General features: G+C 50.5%; 1 protein-coding gene across 5 annotated transcripts in view; it reads left to right on the top strand.

The window, feature by feature from the left end:
• The first annotated feature begins 7,352 nt into the window (after positions 1-7,352).
• Positions 7,353-17,708, top strand: part of SIDT2 (SID1 transmembrane family member 2) — a 16,684-nt gene continuing 6,328 nt past the window's right edge. Inside the window, exons 1-19 of one of the 5 annotated variants that reach the window (XM_019647400.1) lie at positions 7,353-8,150; positions 9,781-9,902; positions 10,210-10,374; positions 10,463-10,508; positions 10,901-11,002; positions 11,108-11,191; positions 12,110-12,209; positions 12,399-12,464; positions 13,351-13,444; positions 13,786-13,838; positions 14,193-14,204; positions 14,577-14,648; positions 14,813-14,884; positions 15,074-15,136; positions 15,960-16,078; positions 16,376-16,449; positions 16,546-16,612; positions 17,200-17,273; positions 17,415-17,538. In XM_019647400.1, coding sequence (XP_019502945.1) covers positions 7,968-8,150; positions 9,781-9,902; positions 10,210-10,374; positions 10,463-10,508; positions 10,901-11,002; positions 11,108-11,191; positions 12,110-12,209; positions 12,399-12,464; positions 13,351-13,444; positions 13,786-13,838; positions 14,193-14,204; positions 14,577-14,648; positions 14,813-14,884; positions 15,074-15,136; positions 15,960-16,078; positions 16,376-16,449; positions 16,546-16,612; positions 17,200-17,273; positions 17,415-17,538 — 1,692 coding nt within the window. In that variant the 5' untranslated portion in view covers positions 7,353-7,967. Of the gene's footprint in view, positions 8,151-9,780; positions 9,903-10,209; positions 10,375-10,462; positions 10,509-10,900; positions 11,003-11,107; positions 11,192-12,109; positions 12,210-12,398; positions 12,465-13,350; positions 13,445-13,785; positions 13,839-14,192; positions 14,205-14,576; positions 14,649-14,812; positions 14,898-15,073; positions 15,137-15,959; positions 16,079-16,375; positions 16,450-16,545; positions 16,613-17,199; positions 17,274-17,414; positions 17,539-17,708 lie in introns of those variants that run through there. The other 4 variants (XM_019647401.1, XM_019647402.1, XM_019647403.1 and 1 more) reach the window with 4 other exon arrangements.

Below are 17,708 nucleotides of genomic sequence, written 5' to 3'. Positions count from 1 at the left end.
ATAAAGTGCATCACCTGGCCAAATTGTTTCCCACCTTAAAAACAGCAGTCAAATTAGATTATGGTATTATGGAGAAAGAATTTTTGGTGGTATGCATGAAGGTGTTCAAAGCCTGAGCACTATTAACATGTCAATAATTTCAGATTGACTGGAAGATACTACTTGGGTAGATAAGATTTAAAATCTAAAAGGAAACAGGAAAGTGTAAATACAGTCCAAATAAGTGGCAGAAAGATAACTGAAATAGTTGCCAGCTTCCATATGCTAAGGGGTGGGAGTGGGATCACAATTAGCAGATGAAAATATTGAATGAGGGTTCATACCAGACCTCAAGTGCAGCTGCCTCACTTGAAGTCCAATCTTAATGGGTTCAGAACGGTTTTGCAGATAGTTTAGACCGCATGTAATGTGGACCACCTCATTTGAACTGAATGAGTGCTATCAGTCTCTATAACAATTACAGAGTCTAGGACAGGAGCACGGACAGGTCTCATTTCTCTCGAGCACCTCCCCAAGCTAAGACGCCTGCCCCAGTGTAGCTGCTTCAGAGCTATGTGACCAGAACAAGGGTCAGTTACTCAACTGGCCATCAGGGCCTATCCTGATGACTAATACCACCAACCACCCCAGCAGTAATTACAGCTATTGCTATGCCAGTATAATGTTCTTTAGCAGCTACAAGTTTCTATGGTTTTTGTAACATTCACTTTATCACTGTTCACCACAGTGATGCCATTGGGTTAAAATGGTTTACTCCTAGAAGAGGTTAGAATTTAGAGATACTAAGCTGAGGCGTTTTTATTTTTCTAGTTGCTCTTCCTGCGTATCTAATCACACCAAGCTCCTCCCCACCCCACCCCTACCCTAGAGGCCTTTGTCAGCTGCTTGCAGTTTCTGTTTAGATCACAAAGCAGGGGTTAAAGCAGTCGGGGCCCGAGGCTTTGTTGACCCCTAACCCTTGCATGTGAACCTCTTCCATGGCCCAAGAGAAGTGGAAGAGACAGCAGTGTGGTAGAAGGGAAAGTTCCCTCACTGCATCTAGTTGGGGGAAAACTGGCAAGAAGACTCCCATCTGCTACTTTCCTCCAGCCACGGCAAGGCTGAAATCTTAACTCCGCTACATATTGTTACATAGCCATGAAGGAAAGATCTGAAATGTTTTGCTAAACACATAGTCTTTCTTTGGCCTGACTTTATGCTATACCTCTTGCCTTTTGCTTATTTGCTGGCTTATTTTAGCTTAAATCATTACATAAAAAAATACATAGCAAAAAAACGCTATAAAAATACATATTTCAAAGTGTTGAGTTCAGTTCAGGGTCACTTCCCTGTTCTGTTAATTAAACTTTGGAACATTGAAACAGGCCAGGAAAAATAATTGGATAGAAAATACTACTCTATTCATTTATAATCTCCCAGCCTATAAAATGAAAGAGGAATGTAATAATATCGTAAAGATTTTGTAGGGTGTCAGATGGGCACATGTCTTATTAGGGAGACCACTTCATGGGTGGTGTAGATGCCTGACCACTGCACTGAACACCTGAAGCTGAAGCTGAATAATATTGTATGTCAACTATAATTTAACATATATATAGTGTATATATATGTTTATATACACATGTATATATATGTAGTCATGGGATATGGAGTATAGTATAGGGAATAGAGTCAATGGAATTGTAATATATACGATGTCAGAGGGCAATAGATTGGGGGAGGGGGTTATCACTGAGGGGTGAAATGTCTGTTACATTGTTTTGTACACCTGAAACAATAAGAAAATACATATTTTACACACTGATCAAGCTTTTACAGCCCACTTGTAAAGAATTCATGACACACTAGTGTACTTTAGCATACTCACTGATAATCTCTAATAATCCAAAGTATTAAATGTAACATCCAGTCCTCTCCATGATGTGGCCCTCTTCAGTTCATATCTACACACCCCTTACTTTGAATTTTCATGACAATAGCATTGAACTTTGAGTCTATGCCTTGGCCCCTAGTTGAGAATATCTGGAATGTTCCTGCCCCTGGAATATGTTCCTGCTCCTACTTTTAAGAATCCCTCAGGGATGCCTCCTGGAGTGTTTTCTGATTTCTGTTTCTAGCTCTGGTCTGTACTAGGTCTCTCATCTCTGAGTTCCCATAATACCCAGTGTAAATCTTTTATCATTGCACTTACTCTGTAATATATGCTTACCTATTTGTCTACACTGCTAGATTATGAATTCCATAAGAACAGAGAATGTGTTCCCAGCACCTATCTTAGTGACTAGTACAAACTAGGCACTGAATAAATAAAAGAATGAATAAACAGAAGGTTGAGTAATTTGTTCATGGTCTTCTAGCCAGTAAATTTCAGAATTTAAAGTGGAATATAAATCTGACTACAATTCCTGTTCTTTCAGTAGTACCACGCTGCTGCTCGTGAGAAACAATAAACATTATTCTTGCTAGTGATGAATAAGAGCAAACAAAATGAACAAGAACAACAAAAACATGCAGTACATACCTATTACAAAAATTTTTGAGACATTTTCTGGAATTGTTTGATTAGAACTAGATGGAATTAATAAAGATAATTTTTATTTTTTTAATTTTTATTTGTTTATTTTAGCTGAGCAATCCTGCCACCTGTTGGCTGCTCAGTGGCAGCTCAGCGTGGGCCGGGAATCGAACTGCTGTTGCTCAGAGCTCGCACTCTTGAGCGAGCGAGCTCTTAATCAGCTGAGTCACTTGGCCAGCCCTAATAAAGATAATTTTTATAGGCGAAATGAAGCTAAAAGAAAAAGCTAGGCTAGCTCAAGGACCAAAGGTACTGTGAATGAGAAAATCACCTTTGTGAAAGCTCTGAGGACCAGTGAAGTAACATAAGAAACTACAGGATGTGGCCTGTATCTCAGCTGGAGTGTAAAGGGGGGGGGGGGGGACGACGACGACGACACACACCCTTCCTATAATTGAGAACAACTTGGAATAAGGACTGGGTAGCTGCACATGATCTTTAGATACAGCCAAAGGGGAGTAAAAGGCTCTTCAGTAGCATCTTCTGATTTCTCAGCCGAGACCCAGGCTTGCTTGAAATAGGAGGCTGGCTGGCTCATTTTTATCAGTGATCTCTGGAGACACAGATTTGAGTTGATCAATTATTTATCTGCTTGTTTTCAGCAACCTGATGACCAGGCTCATTTCCTGGAAAGCTCTGATGTTTCCATCACGTGGCCACAGGGAAGCAGACCCAGGGCCTGAATGTATTGCACACATTTCCCAGTATAAATAGTGCAAGTGCAGGATTAGGAAATGGAAAGTGGCTGATCTATCTCTGGCAGAAAGTCCTGCCCACTTAGTCAATGCAGCTTTCTCTTGACTCCTCTCCTACTCTTTAGACATTTCAGGATGATGAAGGCAGCCAAGCCCACGCTGAGCTCTAGCTGTGAGGCAAATAGGACAATGGAGGTGAGACATGGCCCCTGAAGGCTCAGAAAGTTTAATTTGCCTAAGGTCACAATGTAGAGCTTTAGACCTACAACTTTCTGACATCAAAGTCCTTGCTTTTTCCATAATACCGTGAAGCCATGCGACAGTTTTGAGACCTTATCCCCAGAATGACAGAGAATGCTGTATCTTTAGCTGATTGCCAATCTATATGCATCCAGTTTTCACAGTCCTTGAAGGAGAGATAGCCAGACACAAGGACAGCCCTGGGAAAAAACAGAACTTGCATGATAGTAGTGCTGTACTCTTGCTGCTGGGACTGCCTATGTCTGGGACAATTCTATTTGAGCTCCATGTACATAACACTGAGCCCTTTTTATGGTCACAGTGAAAACGAAACTTCAAGTCCATTTCCTTCAGAAGGGTTGGTTTTGCAACCTTTTTTTCTGGGTTGAAGTTACAGCATTACTTAATTCTAAAGTCTGATTTGATTCTGCCCCCCACCCACAGGCATGGCCACTTCTTTACCCCCAGGCTTCTATATTAGTTGATGGGAGTCAGCTAATCCATTCACTGTGATTCTTTTTTTTTTTTTTTTTTTGGGGAATTGGGGGGATGGAAACAGTGCTGGGGAATTGAGGGAAGGGGAACAGACAAGTTGCTGTCGTTTTGTTTTTCAGTCTAGTTGTGGAGGACGTTGCTTCACTGGCCCAAGCTGGCACCGTCATTGTGCTCTTCCCGGGCGAAGCAGATCAGTCACCGGCTTCTGGACGGCTGCTCACAGCGGCTGCTGGCTGCTGGCTACATACAGTAGCCTATGGCAACCCACTGCCACAGGGGCTGCAGCCTACACCGACGCCAGCGACTCAGGCAGCCCAGCTCCAGGTTGAGCTGTTGTTCAGCTTCTTAGCTGTAGAGGGCAGTGTCACTGGCCCTCATATGTGGGATCGGAACCGGGGCTCTCTGGCGTCCCAAGCCAGTTCTGAACCATCGCGCCACTCGGCCGGCCCCACTGTGATTCTTACAGTATCCTGCTCTTGCAGTATTAAGGTCATTTTAACAATACCTCTGAGCCAGCGGAAGCTTCCTTCCTGTCCTCCTGTCCTCCTGTCCTCTTGCTCCAAATCTCGAAGATCCCGCGGCTTAAAAAGGAGCTGGAACCATGAAATGCTGGAAACCTTGTCAGCTGCCTGCTGAATGGTCCCATTTCCTAGGTCCTTTCTGTACTCAGACTCTGAAGGGTGGCCCACAGGGAATAGAAGGAAGTCATCTGAGCCTCATGACCCCACCCTGCCCCCTTCATCACCAAGGCTGAGGTTGGGATTTTTATATAATATGGGGAGAATGCAGTAGCTTGTGCAGAGAGCTGAGGGGGCTACCCTGAAACCTTGACATCTCTTTGCACTCAGGAGTCTGGCTTTGAGACCCAGCACTGCCCTTCTTTTATGCTGACTGCTGCAGACAACAAAAAGGCCTTCTCTCCTCTCAGGGCTGCCAGACCTAAGAAAGGAGCCTATTCACAACTGAGTTGTACTGTTCCCTCCCTGGGGTGGTGAGGCAGCAAAGCTGAGGAAAGGTCTGCTGACCTGAGAGCAGCTCAAAGATCTGGGGCTGCTGCCCTCCTATCCTGTCTGAACACTCATGGTGCTGAGGATTCAAAGGTTAAGCCTTTGAGGACTTGCAAAAGGGAAGGATCCCTTCTGGGTTTATTTGAATAGATTTCTCCCAAGATATTGCCAAGAGAAAGGAAGCAAACAGAAATATTGATAGTTCTTGTTTGTTGGCCCCAAAGCAGTGGTTCTCAAAATTCATTGTCCATAGCAAACTTCTGGAGTGCTTGCTAAAATGCAGATTCCTAGGCTCCACCTCCCAGACTGTGATTCAATAGCTGTAAGTAGTGTCTGGATGTGCATTTTAAACAGGCCTAGAGGCACATTTTGTCCCAAAGACTAAGAGACTTGAAATGCTTCTCCCTGGACTCCCCAACTGCATGCTGGGCTTATTCAATTCAGTCATAGCACCAAGCAGCCTATAGTAGACTCTATGAGCCTTAACTTGTGGCTCTCACAACTCCCAGGAAAGTTCCTGGCACATGGTAGGCCAGTTACATCACATCAGGGTAAGTGGGAGCTCAAGCTCAGGGTGTGAGTATTTCTTAGAATTCTAGATTTACTGGCAAGAAGAGGAGGGGGTCACAATGAGGGAGCAAGTGAAGTCCATTTGCAACATGGAAATCCTGTATTGACTCTCCAAACTAGGTACTTCCTGTTATCCTGAGGGTCCTCTGCTTCAGGTTTGTCTAGATGTGCTGGAAAAAGTACTGGACCAAAGCTCAGGAGACTTGAGTCTAGTGAGCTGTTTATGAGCTGACCTTTTCTGGGCTTCACTCTATCTATCTGTAAAATGAGGGTTTGGCTCAGGAGTCTGTTAAGGTTCTCTTTTGATCTGACTTTCTAGGGTTCCCCAGCCGCTGCAGCTTGCTGCTGGTCTTCATCCTCAAGTATGAATGCTTGGACAGGGGCCAGATCTAATTCTCCCACTCACCATTTGCCTAGTATAAATACAACAGTACCTGGCACATAGTAGGTGCCTGTTAAATATTTATTGCAGAAACGAATAAATATTTGTAATTGGTCATAAGGTAAAATAGTTCTCTTTGAAACAATGCCCGGGTAGTAAGGCAGGGCAGGGGCTGAGGCTGCTGGAATCTTGTGAGAGAACTCTAACAAGCCACTGGCCCAGGTGGCTTCATCAGGGTGTCTGATGGAGGTGGACATTGTACACTTCTTTTTCTTTAAACATATCCAATTTGTCTTGTACAATATCTAACTTGTCTTGTAAAAGAAATTCATGTTCATTGTATAAAATTTATAAATTTTTAAAAGGTATAAAAAAATTAAAAACTATCCACAATACAGCGATTTTTTCCTTTTGGGGGGTACTTTTCTATACTTTTGGAATTAAGGGAAAAAAGATATGTTATTTTAAAAACCACCTGTATGTAATTCAAAGGTAATCATTACTAAATATTTATGATTTTTTTTCAATAAATAAATAAAAATGCAATTTTTAAATGCATGTCTATGTAATTGGAAACCAAAGTATTTATGTAGTGTGACATTGTGAATTCTCTGCTTACATGTCCCTTAAAGTCTCAAGCATCGTTTTTGATGGCTTCGTGGTAATAGTGCATTTAACCACTTCCTCATTATGGACATTTAAGCTGTTTTCTTTATGCTTTATATTATAAATATCACAGTGATAAGGATAGCTGCCCACACATTTTTATCTGTATTTCCTTAGGATAGAGTCCTAGAGGTGGAGTTACTGGGTCAAAGAGTATAAAGCCCTGTAAGCTTTTTGAAAACACGGTGCCAAAATAATTTGTAGAAAAGGTTTTTTTAAATTTACACTGAAAATCACTATCTTTCATGAGCTTTGTAGCTGCCTCTGAGAGAAGAGGAAAAAGCCCCGCAAGCTTTAAGGCTTCTCTGAAGCTGTGTGGCCGTTGCAGTGGGAAGTGAGAATGCACCAGGGGTTCCACCTGCAGTTCAGCTTCAGCTACTCCTCAGCTGGCAGGGAGGCAGTGTGACCATCCTATTTCCTAATTCTTAGTTTCTTAAGATCCCAAGAGAAAAAAAATGGCCCAGGGGTGGAGGATGTTAGTGTTAATAGCAGTGGGCGTGGAACTGGCGGGAGTCCCATCCCTAAGTTTGAGCGAAGAGAAGAATTAGTTAACAAGAATCCAACACTTGGAGATCCTTCACGAAAATATCCATCTATTCTAAAGTGAGCTTCCAGAGAGGGGCAAGATAACGAAAGAGGAGGCAGTAGAGGGATAAGAGTTGAAGGCTTCCCTCTGGAGAATGCGGCCCCTTTAAGGCCCAATACGGAACCTGGCCCTTTAAATCTGTGTCAGTTTCTGCTGACGTCAGCCGGCGGGCTGGCCGCCCCGCTGTTTACCGCTTCGCGGCGCCGCACACTTTCCCGAGTTCCGAGAGCCAGAGCCGCTGCGCCTGCCTGCCCTTAAAGGGCCCGCATCCCAGAAAAACTCGCCGGGCCGCGCGGCGTCCGGTGTCTACCAACTATCACGTCCCTCACCCTCAGACGCTCCTCCCTTCGCGGCCGCCCGGCCGCGGGCTTCCGCACCCTCCCTCCCTCCCCTTTCCCGGCGTCTCCAGGCTCCCAGCAACCAGCTGCTTCCTCACTCACCGCCCTGGCGGGCGGCCGCAGGGTCTCCGGGCCGTGCTCAACCCCTGGTGAGCTGGGACCCCTTCCTGTAGCCGGTACCCCACACTCTCCCCTCCCCCTCCCCGCTGCCTCCTTCCCTCCCGGGCCTCTGGGAGCGTCTCTGCAGTTCCAGGGAGGGGACGTTTCCTAATCTCAGGCCGGGGTTAAAGTTCTGGTCCTGGTGAGATGCTGGAAGCTGCGGCCGGAGCCTCAACCTGTCCCGGAGGTGTCCTGTTGCCTGTCTCTGCCGCCGCCACCACCTCTGCCGCCGCCACTGCCGCCCTGCCAGGGCCATGTCCGCTCTGGGCTTGCTCTTCGTGGCGCTCCTGGTGGCCTCGGTCGAGAGCCATCTGGGGCTTCTGGGGCCCAAGAATGTCTCGCAGAAAGACGCCGAGTTTGAACGCCTCTACGTGGATCAGGTCAACAGCGAGCTGGTCAACATCTACACCTTCAACCATACAGTGACCCGGAACCGGGTGAGGCATAGGGCTGGGCTGGGGACTGGTGGTGAGTGGGTGAGCAGACAGGGCTCGGCCATGCTGTCAGTCCGATAGGAACAGAGGCCCCACTGGGGTCCCGTTTCCCAGACCCACGCTGGACCCTCTTGACCAGTCCTCCTCCTTTGCCACCATTGTTTGTCTGAAGCTCCCACTGGACGGGTTCTGAAGCTGTCTTATTCCCATCTTCTCTTTGACTCCCTCCTTTCTACCAGATGTGGGCTGAGCAGGACTGACCTATTGCCTTGCCACAACCAGAATCTGGTAGCTGTGCGGGGTCTGGGTGACAGAGGAAGCAGGCTTGGTACCGGCCTTGGCCCAGAAAACCCCAGGGGGATGAGACAGACTGTAGCTGAAAGGCTCTGCCCAGGCCACTTCTAGCTGAGACTCCCGGGGGAGATGAAGGCTGGACTTCCCAGGCTGCTGGAACTGCTTCCCAGCCCTCTTCCAGCCCGAGAAAGCCAGCTGGCCTTGTGAGTTGAAGGTGGCCTAGAGGAGGTTAGCTCCAAGTTGGCCGGGAGGCGAGAGGGAGTTTGTCTATTGTGGAGAATCTACCGCACCTTGACTTCACTTTCGTTTCTTCCTTAGCCATGAGTTGAACATGGGCATAGCTAGGTTCTGGAAGTCGAGAGCTGAAATTTGGAGAATTCTTGTAGCCTGGTTGTATGGTGTCCTGCCCAGCTCTCGCCATGACTGGATTGACTGAGAAGCAGGGGAGTTGAGAATGGGAATCTAATTTCTTTTTCAGGATGGGGAGGAATTTGGTTTCTATGACAGGCCAGGATCTGCCTTCAGTGCCTGGTTCTCTAAAGCTTGATCTCCTGGTTAGAGTAGTTTCTTCCCTTTTTCCCCATATCTGGGGCCACCCTGAGAGCTGTGACCTCTCCATCTCTGGGAAATGCTGCCCTAGGGCTCAGGTTTCAGCAGCCCAATAACAAGATTCACAGGATTTCTGTAGTTTTGTTTTTTCTTTAACCTCCTGCTGTTTTATATACTTCCCTCCATAGCATGTAGAGAGGGAAACTGAGGCTAAGAGATGTGAAGTGACTTCACAGCCCTATCCCTTGGTGAGAGCTAGGGATAGTCTGGCTTTCTTAGCTCTCAACAGTCCCTGTGTGTCTACCACCCAGCCCCCAGATTAGTTCTTAAATAGGAGCTTTCGGCTCACAAGGAAGAAAGCTGAGGAGCATTTTTTGCTCTCCTGTGTCTGTGTGTGTGTGTATGTGCACATGTGTGCAGGTGTGTGCATCCCATTAACACAGATAGGAAGGGGGTTTCCTAGAGAGGCCTGAGATTTCCGCTGTGTTTCCTGTCAGGAAGTGAGGCCCTGCAGTTGCTTGGGTCCTGTTGTTCTGCTGGCACCTGCCCTCTAGGAGCCAGCCTCTTCCAAGAAGTCTCCTGTAAGTCAGCAGTAGTCCCTTCTGGAAACTGGGGACTGCCCTGGCAGAAGGGGCATGGATAGCTTCCCAGCCTGACCAGGATGGAGAAAGAACAAAGTGGTTGGCATAAAAGGGGGCAGGGCTCTCAGTCTCTAGAGCCTTGTGTCCCAGGTGGCAGAGGGAGAGTCACCACGGGCTTAACTGAGGGGCATTTTCATCTCATTCTGCAGACAGAAGGCGTGCGTGTGTCTGTGAATGTACTGAACAAGCAGAAGGGGGCTCCCTTGCTGTTCGTGGTCCGCCAGAAGGAGGCTGTGGTGTCCTTCCAGGTGCCCCTAATCCTGCGAGGGCTGTGAGTAGGACCTGGGGATCAGGGAAGGGGTAGGCCGAGGCCAGGCCTTGCCCAGAGCCTTACCCAGGTCCCTATCTGGGGCCTCAGACCACCCAGGAGCCCCTCTGTTTCTCCTCCCCATCCCCAGAACCAAGAGGTTGATCAGTGGCATGAAGGCCAAGCCAGCCAGCCTGGAATCTGTCAGCCTATGGGGGTACGGGTAGGAGGGTGGTAGAGACCAGAGTGGAGGAACTGGGGCCTTGCTCCCCGGAAGTGACATGCTGGTTGGAACAATAGTCACATCTCGACTCTCTGCTTCATGCCATAGGTATCAGCGCAAGTACCTCTACCAAAAGGTGGAACGAACGCTGTGTCAGCCCCCCACTAAGAATGAGTCTGAGGTCCAGTTCTTCTACGTGGATGTGTCCACCCTGTCACCAGTGAACACCACATACCAGCTCCAGGTCAACCGAATAGATGACTTTGTGCTCAGGTCTGCAGGGGACAGTTAGGAGACCGTGGGACTGGCCTCCTTCCCAAGCTCTGGGAGTGACCGTGGGGGGCTCTTCTCTGTCCTATAGGACTGGGGAGCAGTTTAGCTTCAATACCACAGCCGCCCAGCCTCAGGTAAGATCCCCCTATTGATTACCCCTCAAGAAGAGAAATGGTGAACTTGAACATGGGAGTGGGAGTCGGTGGTGGTCTTTGCCATGAGTTTCAAGTTCTATCCCTGGAGGGACTCTGGAAACAGAGGCTCTGGCTCCAAGGTAGTAATGGGCAGATAACATGGGAAGTGCTGCCATCTTTCCTACTTGCCTCTCGAGCACTGTCCTGAGTGCCCAGCTGAGGTCAAGGGGAGTAGTAGACAAAAAACGGGGCTACTTATATTTCAGACCTTCTGTCCTATAGAGCCTCCATTGCCCCAACCCTGAGAGAATTCACACTGTTCCCTTCTAGAGGGGCAGAGAGAGCATCCTCATGAGACAGGGCTCTCCCTGCCACCCTCCCTCTGCTCTCAGTACTTCAAGTATGAGTTCCCAGAGGGAGTGGACTCGGTGATTGTCAAAGTGACCTCCAGCAAGGCCTTCCCCTGCTCAGTCATTTCTATTCAGGATGTCCTGGTAAGTATCCTGTCCTTTTACACTCCACCAGCGGGTAGCAGGGCTTCTAAAGAGAGGAGGCAGACCCCAGGTCCCTGCATTTACCTTTTCCCTCCTCCCCTGTAGTGCCCTGTCTACGACCTAGACAACAATGTAGCCTTCATCGGCATGTACCAGACTATGACCAAGAAGGCAGCCATCACTGTGCAGGTAGGAAATGCACATGGGCATGTGGGAGATGTAGCCAGTGATTAGCTTTCTAAACCTCTGCTCCTTTTCCCCTGCTCCGTTCCTCCCCTACCCACAAGACTGAGTCTTAGCTCATCAGTCCCTGGGACTTTGGGTCCCCTGATGTATGTGAGGGTGAATCATAATCCCAGTAGCCTTTGGGGACAGGAAAGAGCAGCATACCCTTTCTGGCTGTCATATCTACTTCATTCACTGTAATGACAACAAGGAGAGGAAAGGGGTCCTGGCTGAGGCTTTATGCCTGGTCTCAGCGAAGGCTCAAATCTGTGCTTGGAGCGGGGCGGGGGGGNTTCACTGTAATGACAACAAGGAGAGGAAAGGGGTCCTGGCTGAGGCTTTATGCCTGGTCTCAGCGAAGGCTCAAATCTGTGCTTGGAGCGGGGGGGGGGGGCATGTGCTTACCTCACAACATTCAGTCATGCAACTGATGGAGGCAACGTGGTCCTTCCACTTTTTCTTCTGGCTGATGCCCAACCTGTAATATAGCACCCATGGGTTCCGTGATGGTGGGGCACACACACGTTTGGTCACCTCGCCTCAGTGTAGGTTGAGGGTTTGGGCTCTGGAGTCGGATAATCCTGGCTTTACCACTTAACTGGCAGTGTGACCCTAAGCTAACTTTTGAAACTGTCCAACAGGGATAATGATAGTACTGATCTCATAAGGATCTTTGGGAGGTCTAAGTAAAATAATGTGTAAATAGTTCAGCATAATGTCTGGCCCAAAGTAGGTATTCAGCAAAGGATGGTGATGATGATGACGATTGATGGTATAATAATGGTGGTGGTGGTGGTGGTGGTGGTGATGGTGGTGGTGGTGGTGGTGGTGGTGATGGTGGTGGTGGTGGTGGTGATCATCATCATCATCATCATCCTGCAGCGCAAAGACTTCCCCAGCAACAGCTTCTATGTGGTGGTGGTTGTGAAGACAGAAGACCAGGCCTGTGGGGGTTCCTTGCCTTTCTACCCTTTTGTAGAAGGTAATTTTGTGCCCCGGTCCTGGCTGGGGATGGGAGGGTCTTGGTTACTCTAGAAAGTAGAAGAGCCTGCATGACCGATGGGTGGATATGATGGAGTTTTTGGCCCTAGACATTCCCAGGCCTGGTCCCCCCCACTGTAGCCAAGCTCCAGGCAGTCATTTGTTTGCCAATTTGACATTTTACTTCTAGATGAACCGGTTGATCAAGGGCACCGCCAGAAAACCCTGTCAGTGCTGGTATCTCGTGCAGTTACATGTGAGTATGGGTGGTGTAGTGGGGATGGACTGGCCTCTGGCTGTTCCTCTCAGACCTGGGGCAAGAAGTGTGATGAAGACCTACTCAAGCAGGCTGACAGGGTAGGAAAGGGGTGTGTTCTCGGTAGGCTTCACAATGGGAGGGCTAGGAGGTGAGTCCCACTATAACTTGGTACAGAGAGTCCATGACTAAAGAATGAGGTCCTGAGTTCTAGTTTTCTCTATGACACTTAGGAGCAGTGTCATCTCATCGAGCCAGTTTCCCCATCTCTATAACAGGAATAATAGGATCTGTCCCATTAGTCCCACTAAGTTGTGAGGTTTAGCACAAAATTAGTAGAAAAGTACCTGGCCCGTAGTCACGCTCAATAAATATTTACTGAAAGATGGAATGGAACCCTTTGTAAACTGGAAAGTATAAGGTGAAAAGAAGAGACTGTGATGGGAGGGCAAAGAAGTGCCTCTCCTATATGGATTCTTTATTTAGTAAATATTTATTGAGCACCTTCTGTGTGCCAGGTACTGTACTTCGGCTGCAGTCCTTAAGGAGCGCCTGTCTAGAGGGACAGGAGCCTGTTGCTGTGCTGAGAGCTGTCAGGAGCAAAGGACAGGTCACTGGGAAGGCTTCCTAGAGAACAAAGTCCCTGAGCTGTGTTTTGAAGGTTAAGTCAAGATGGAGTTTTTGAGGACGAAGTAGAGGAGCGAGTTCTCAAAGAGGGAGCAACATGAGCGCAGACACGAATTCTGTCACAGTTTGGCATATTTGGGAATGGCCAGCTGTTCACGCTGGCTGGGTCATTACATTTGAGGGAAGCAGTGGTGAGGGATTCGGCTGGGCCCTATGTGCCATGATTGGTCTGTTCACCTTCCTGCTTCCTTCCCCACAGCTGAGGCCTATGTGGGAGGGATGCTCTTTTGTCTGGGCATATTTCTCTCCTTCTACCTGCTGACCATCCTCCTGGCCTGTTGGGAGAACTGGAGGTAAGGTGGAACTGCTGGGCCCTCCCCTGTTCTGGGGTAGGTTGGGCAGGAGATGTGGGGGAGATGGCCTGGCAGGATCTGAGCTGGTCCAGTGTAATCTCCCACACCATCCACAGGGCAGAGGAAAGCAGGCCTCTGTTAGGGTCTGTGGTCCACAGGCCTCTCCTCTGGAAACCAACATCTTTCCTCAACCTTCCCAAGCAGGGAGACCTCACATTGCTTCCCAGCGTGGGAGGCACCCTAGGATCATGGCTGAAGGACATGGTTATGGGGTGGAGAGGGTGGAAAGCAGGCCAGCCCAGCAAGCCCCTCTGGCTTGCCTCTGGCTTCTGTCCCTGCAGGCAGAGGAAGAAGACCCTTCTGGTGGCTGTGGACCGAATCTGCTCAGAAAGCGGTATCTGCAGAGGGCCTGGGTGGGCGGGGAGGGTTTGCGTTGCCTTTTGGAGGGGATAGTGGTGGATGGTTCCCTTGGGGGTTGGAGGAGGCTGTCTGGGGGCTTCTGTGTATTCATATTGGGAGTAACACTGCAGATGGACATGGGGCTAGGATATTGTGCCCGTCCGTTCCTAACATGCCCACCTGAAAGGCTGCCACTTGACTCGTTCCCTGGGTCTAGCTACACTTGTCTGCCTGACTCAGATGATGGGGCGCACAGTCTCTGGGGTTGTTAACCTTTCATTCTCTCTCCCTTTCTTCCATCCCTCCCTCTCTTTCTATCATCCCTCCTACTTGGGACCTTCTCTCTCAGCTTCTCTCCTTGGTAAGCTCCAGGTGCTGTGGGCAGAGGAGCTGGAGTCCAGAGTTGGGGGGAGAGGGGTGGGACCTGGGCAGGCCAGTGCTGTCTGTTCTTGCTGCTGGTAATTTAGATGCATCAATTCCTTGACCTTTCTCTCTCTTCAGGGAGGACGAAAGGTGGCGAGTGTTTCCACTGGGGGCACACATGGGAGGGAGGTCGAGGCAGGTGGTAGTGGTGGGAGTGAGCTGTGTTTGCTGGGATGGGTGTTTATTCTTTGCTGCTGCCATGGCCCCTCTGTGTCGCTCTTCTTTGTCTGGATTCTTCCTTCTCTATTCTCCCTGGCTTTTAGCCTCTCTCTACTCCCAGGGCTAAGGGGACCTTGACTTCTCATTGCAGGTCACCCTCGGGTCCTGGCTGACTCCTACCCTGGCAGCTCCCCTTATGAGGGTTACAACTATGGCTCCTTTGGTATGTGTCAGTGCCAGAGGTTGTGCTGGCCCACTCACAACCTAGTCTCCTGAGGCTGCCACCTTCAAGGTGGCACATTGGCAGCCAGCCTCCTCAGAGCCCTTTGGGGACGGGTCCAGCATTCCCTTCCCTGAGGTCTGTCCTCACCACTTATCTTTCTGCAGAGAACTGTTCCGGATCCACCGAGGGTCTGATTGACAGTGTGGGCACCGGGGATCTCTCCTACAGTTACCAGGGTGAGTGGGCCAGGTAGGCTGAGCGGTGTGGTGCAGGGCTGGTGCTGGCTGGGTGAAACCTAATGGTGGGCGGTTGCCTCTTCTGCCAGACGCTGGGACAGGGAAGGGCCTGCTGTCTCCCGCACCCCTCTTCCCTCGGTCTTTCCTCCTTGGGCCCATTTCCCTGGTAACTTTCCCTTTCCTTTGAAGGGCACGACCAGTTCAAGCGGCGCCTCCCCTTTGGCCAGATGCGGCAGCTGTGCATTGCCATGGGTAGATGTGGGGAGGGGGGGGCGCTGCTCTGCCAATCAGCTTCTGCCAGGGTGGTTGACTGGAGCTGGTAGGCTCCAGGGCCAGAAAGCTGCTTTGTGCATGGCTTCCCCATCTAATGCCAATAATTGCCAGCTCTTGTGTATTTTGCGATAAGCAGGCACTGGTGTCTGATGCTGCTGGGCTGGCACCCCAGCTACCCCTGGGCCAGATGTTCTGGTTTGCTGTTATGCTTACCAGCACCCTCACCCCCTGGCCTACTGGGGTAGGGCTCATGGGCAGCGGTGTCATGTCCTGCCCTCTGGGGTCAGACAAGGTCACAGGAGGAAGCTTCTGAAGGCACAAGAAAAGAACAGGCTAATGCAGCAGGTGCTCTTCCTAGAAGCAGCCTCTCAGCCTTGCCTGCACCCCAGGGCCCACTGGGTCTTTATTACCCAGTAGGGGCCAAGGCAGTGTCTTCTCGGATACCCCCACGGCTGGGTACCTTCTAATCAGCATGACTTCTGCCAAATTCAGTCCTGCTGCTTGAGTCTGCGGCCCCGGGTCTGCTCAGTGTCCTGGCCTGGAGCCTTAGCTCAGCAAGGGGGGCCAGGGCTGGAGCAGTCCCTGTTTGGTGGCCTCTTTGCAGAGTTCACCCTGGCTCCCCTCAAGGACTTAGGTGCACTTGATACCTACCTCCAGGGCCTGAGCCGACCTCCACCCCTGCTCTGAGCCCACAGTTTGCCTCTTCCCACTGCCTAGTAATTGTGACAGTTGCCTCAGGTGGGTGGACACAGACCTTGAGCTCTGTGCTCACTGGGCAACCTTTCCCTCCCGCCTTCCTCAGACCGCTCCCTTGATCCTGTGGGCACGCGGCCACGACTGGACTCCATGAGCTCTGTGGAGGAGGATGATTATGACACATTGACCGATATCGAATCGGACAAGAATGTCATTCGCACCAAGGTCTGACACCTTGTGGGCCGGCCCTGGTCATGGGTTCCCCAAGGAAGGGGGATTCTGTGTTCAAGCCCTAGTATATCTCCCCCTGGGGTGAAAAAGAGCTCAACGGGGGCAGGACAGATTCCAGGGGAACCGACTGAACTCCCAGCCCTTCTGGGCTGATGGGCCAGCAGCACTGGAATGGCCGAGAACCCTGCCCACTGGTCCTGGCACAATGGCCCATCTTGTGCTCCTTTCACCTGGGTGAGAGGGGCCTCTCCCAGGCAGTTGAAAAGGGGGCTCACTCCAGCTTCTCTCCAGCAATACCTCTATGTGGCCGACCTGGCACGCAAGGACAAACGCGTTCTGCGGAAAAAGTACCAGATTTACTTTTGGTGAGTGGATGGGGTGGGTGGGGCTTTCTGTGATTGGCAGGTGGTGTGGCCATTTCTCGGATCCTGCCACCTAGCCATTGCCCTCTCACTCCTCAGGAACATCGCCACCATCGCCGTCTTCTATGCGCTTCCTGTGGTACAGCTGGTGATCACCTACCAGACGGTGAGCAGGTGGGGGCAGGATCCCCTGAGCCTGTGCTGAGCGCCCTCCCAGAACTGCGGGCTCCCCTTCCCCCCAGTCTGGGACACTGCTCCAAGTGTAGAGCCTTCCAGCCTGGGGCTCTGGAGCAAGCACAGATTTGAGGTCACAGGACCTGGGTTCAAATCCCAACTCTGCCTTAGGAGCTGGATAACCTTGAGCAAGTTACGTAACCTCCCTGAGCATCAGTTTATTGATTTGCAAAATGGAGATGGCACAGTATCAGTGGTGGAACCTTTCCCAGGTTCTTATGGGCATTCATGAAACAAAAGTCCTGTGACTTTGTAAGTCTAGGTTTCCCTTCCCTTTTCTCTGTACTGGGTCACACCCCAGGGTTTTTAGCCACACCCAGTGAGGGGTGACTGTGCCAAAAGGAGGACTTACCTGGTGTACATGTGCACACACACGCTGGCTGTGGTGGCGCTTCCTGTCTGTGGCAGAAGGGGACAGGCTGGAGTGGTGTGGGCTGGGGCCTGGCTTCCCTGCACCTGGGCAGGAGGCTGAGTTTGGTGTTTTAGCAGCGCCCTTCCTGCTCCCACTCCCTGCTGCAGGTGGTGAATGTCACGGGGAATCAGGACATCTGCTACTACAACTTCCTCTGTGCCCACCCGCTGGGCAACCTCAGGTGGGGATAGTCTGGGGAGGCACTTTTCCCAGGCAAAGGGTGAACCTGGGAAGGGGGCAGGAGCCCTGCAGATGACCCCCTCGGGTGGGGCAGAGGCTGGGGTATGAGGCCGAGCAGTGTGTCCTGTGCCGCCCCTTCTAGCGCGTTCAACAACATCCTCAGCAACCTGGGGTACATCCTGCTGGGACTGCTCTTCCTGCTTATCATCCTGCAGCGGGAGATCAACCACAACCGGGCCCTGCTGCGGAACGATCTCTACGCCCTGGTGAGGAGGGCCCGCCTGCCCACTAAGGCCTCCCCTCCAGACCCTTTCTAGAAAGCGTGGCCCTGCCCTGCCCAGTCCTGCCCACCCCTGCCCAGTCCTGCCCACCCCTGCCCAGTCCTGCCCACCCCTGCCTAGTCCTGCCCTGCTCACCGCTGCCCACCCCTGCCCAG

The sequence above is a fragment of the Hipposideros armiger genome, unplaced genomic scaffold, assembly GCF_001890085.2.
Source record: "Hipposideros armiger isolate ML-2016 unplaced genomic scaffold, ASM189008v1 scaffold_111, whole genome shotgun sequence".
In the NCBI taxonomy this organism is placed as follows: domain Eukaryota; kingdom Metazoa; phylum Chordata; class Mammalia; order Chiroptera; family Hipposideridae; genus Hipposideros; species Hipposideros armiger.
This window is presented reverse-complemented; position numbering and strand designations above follow the sequence as displayed.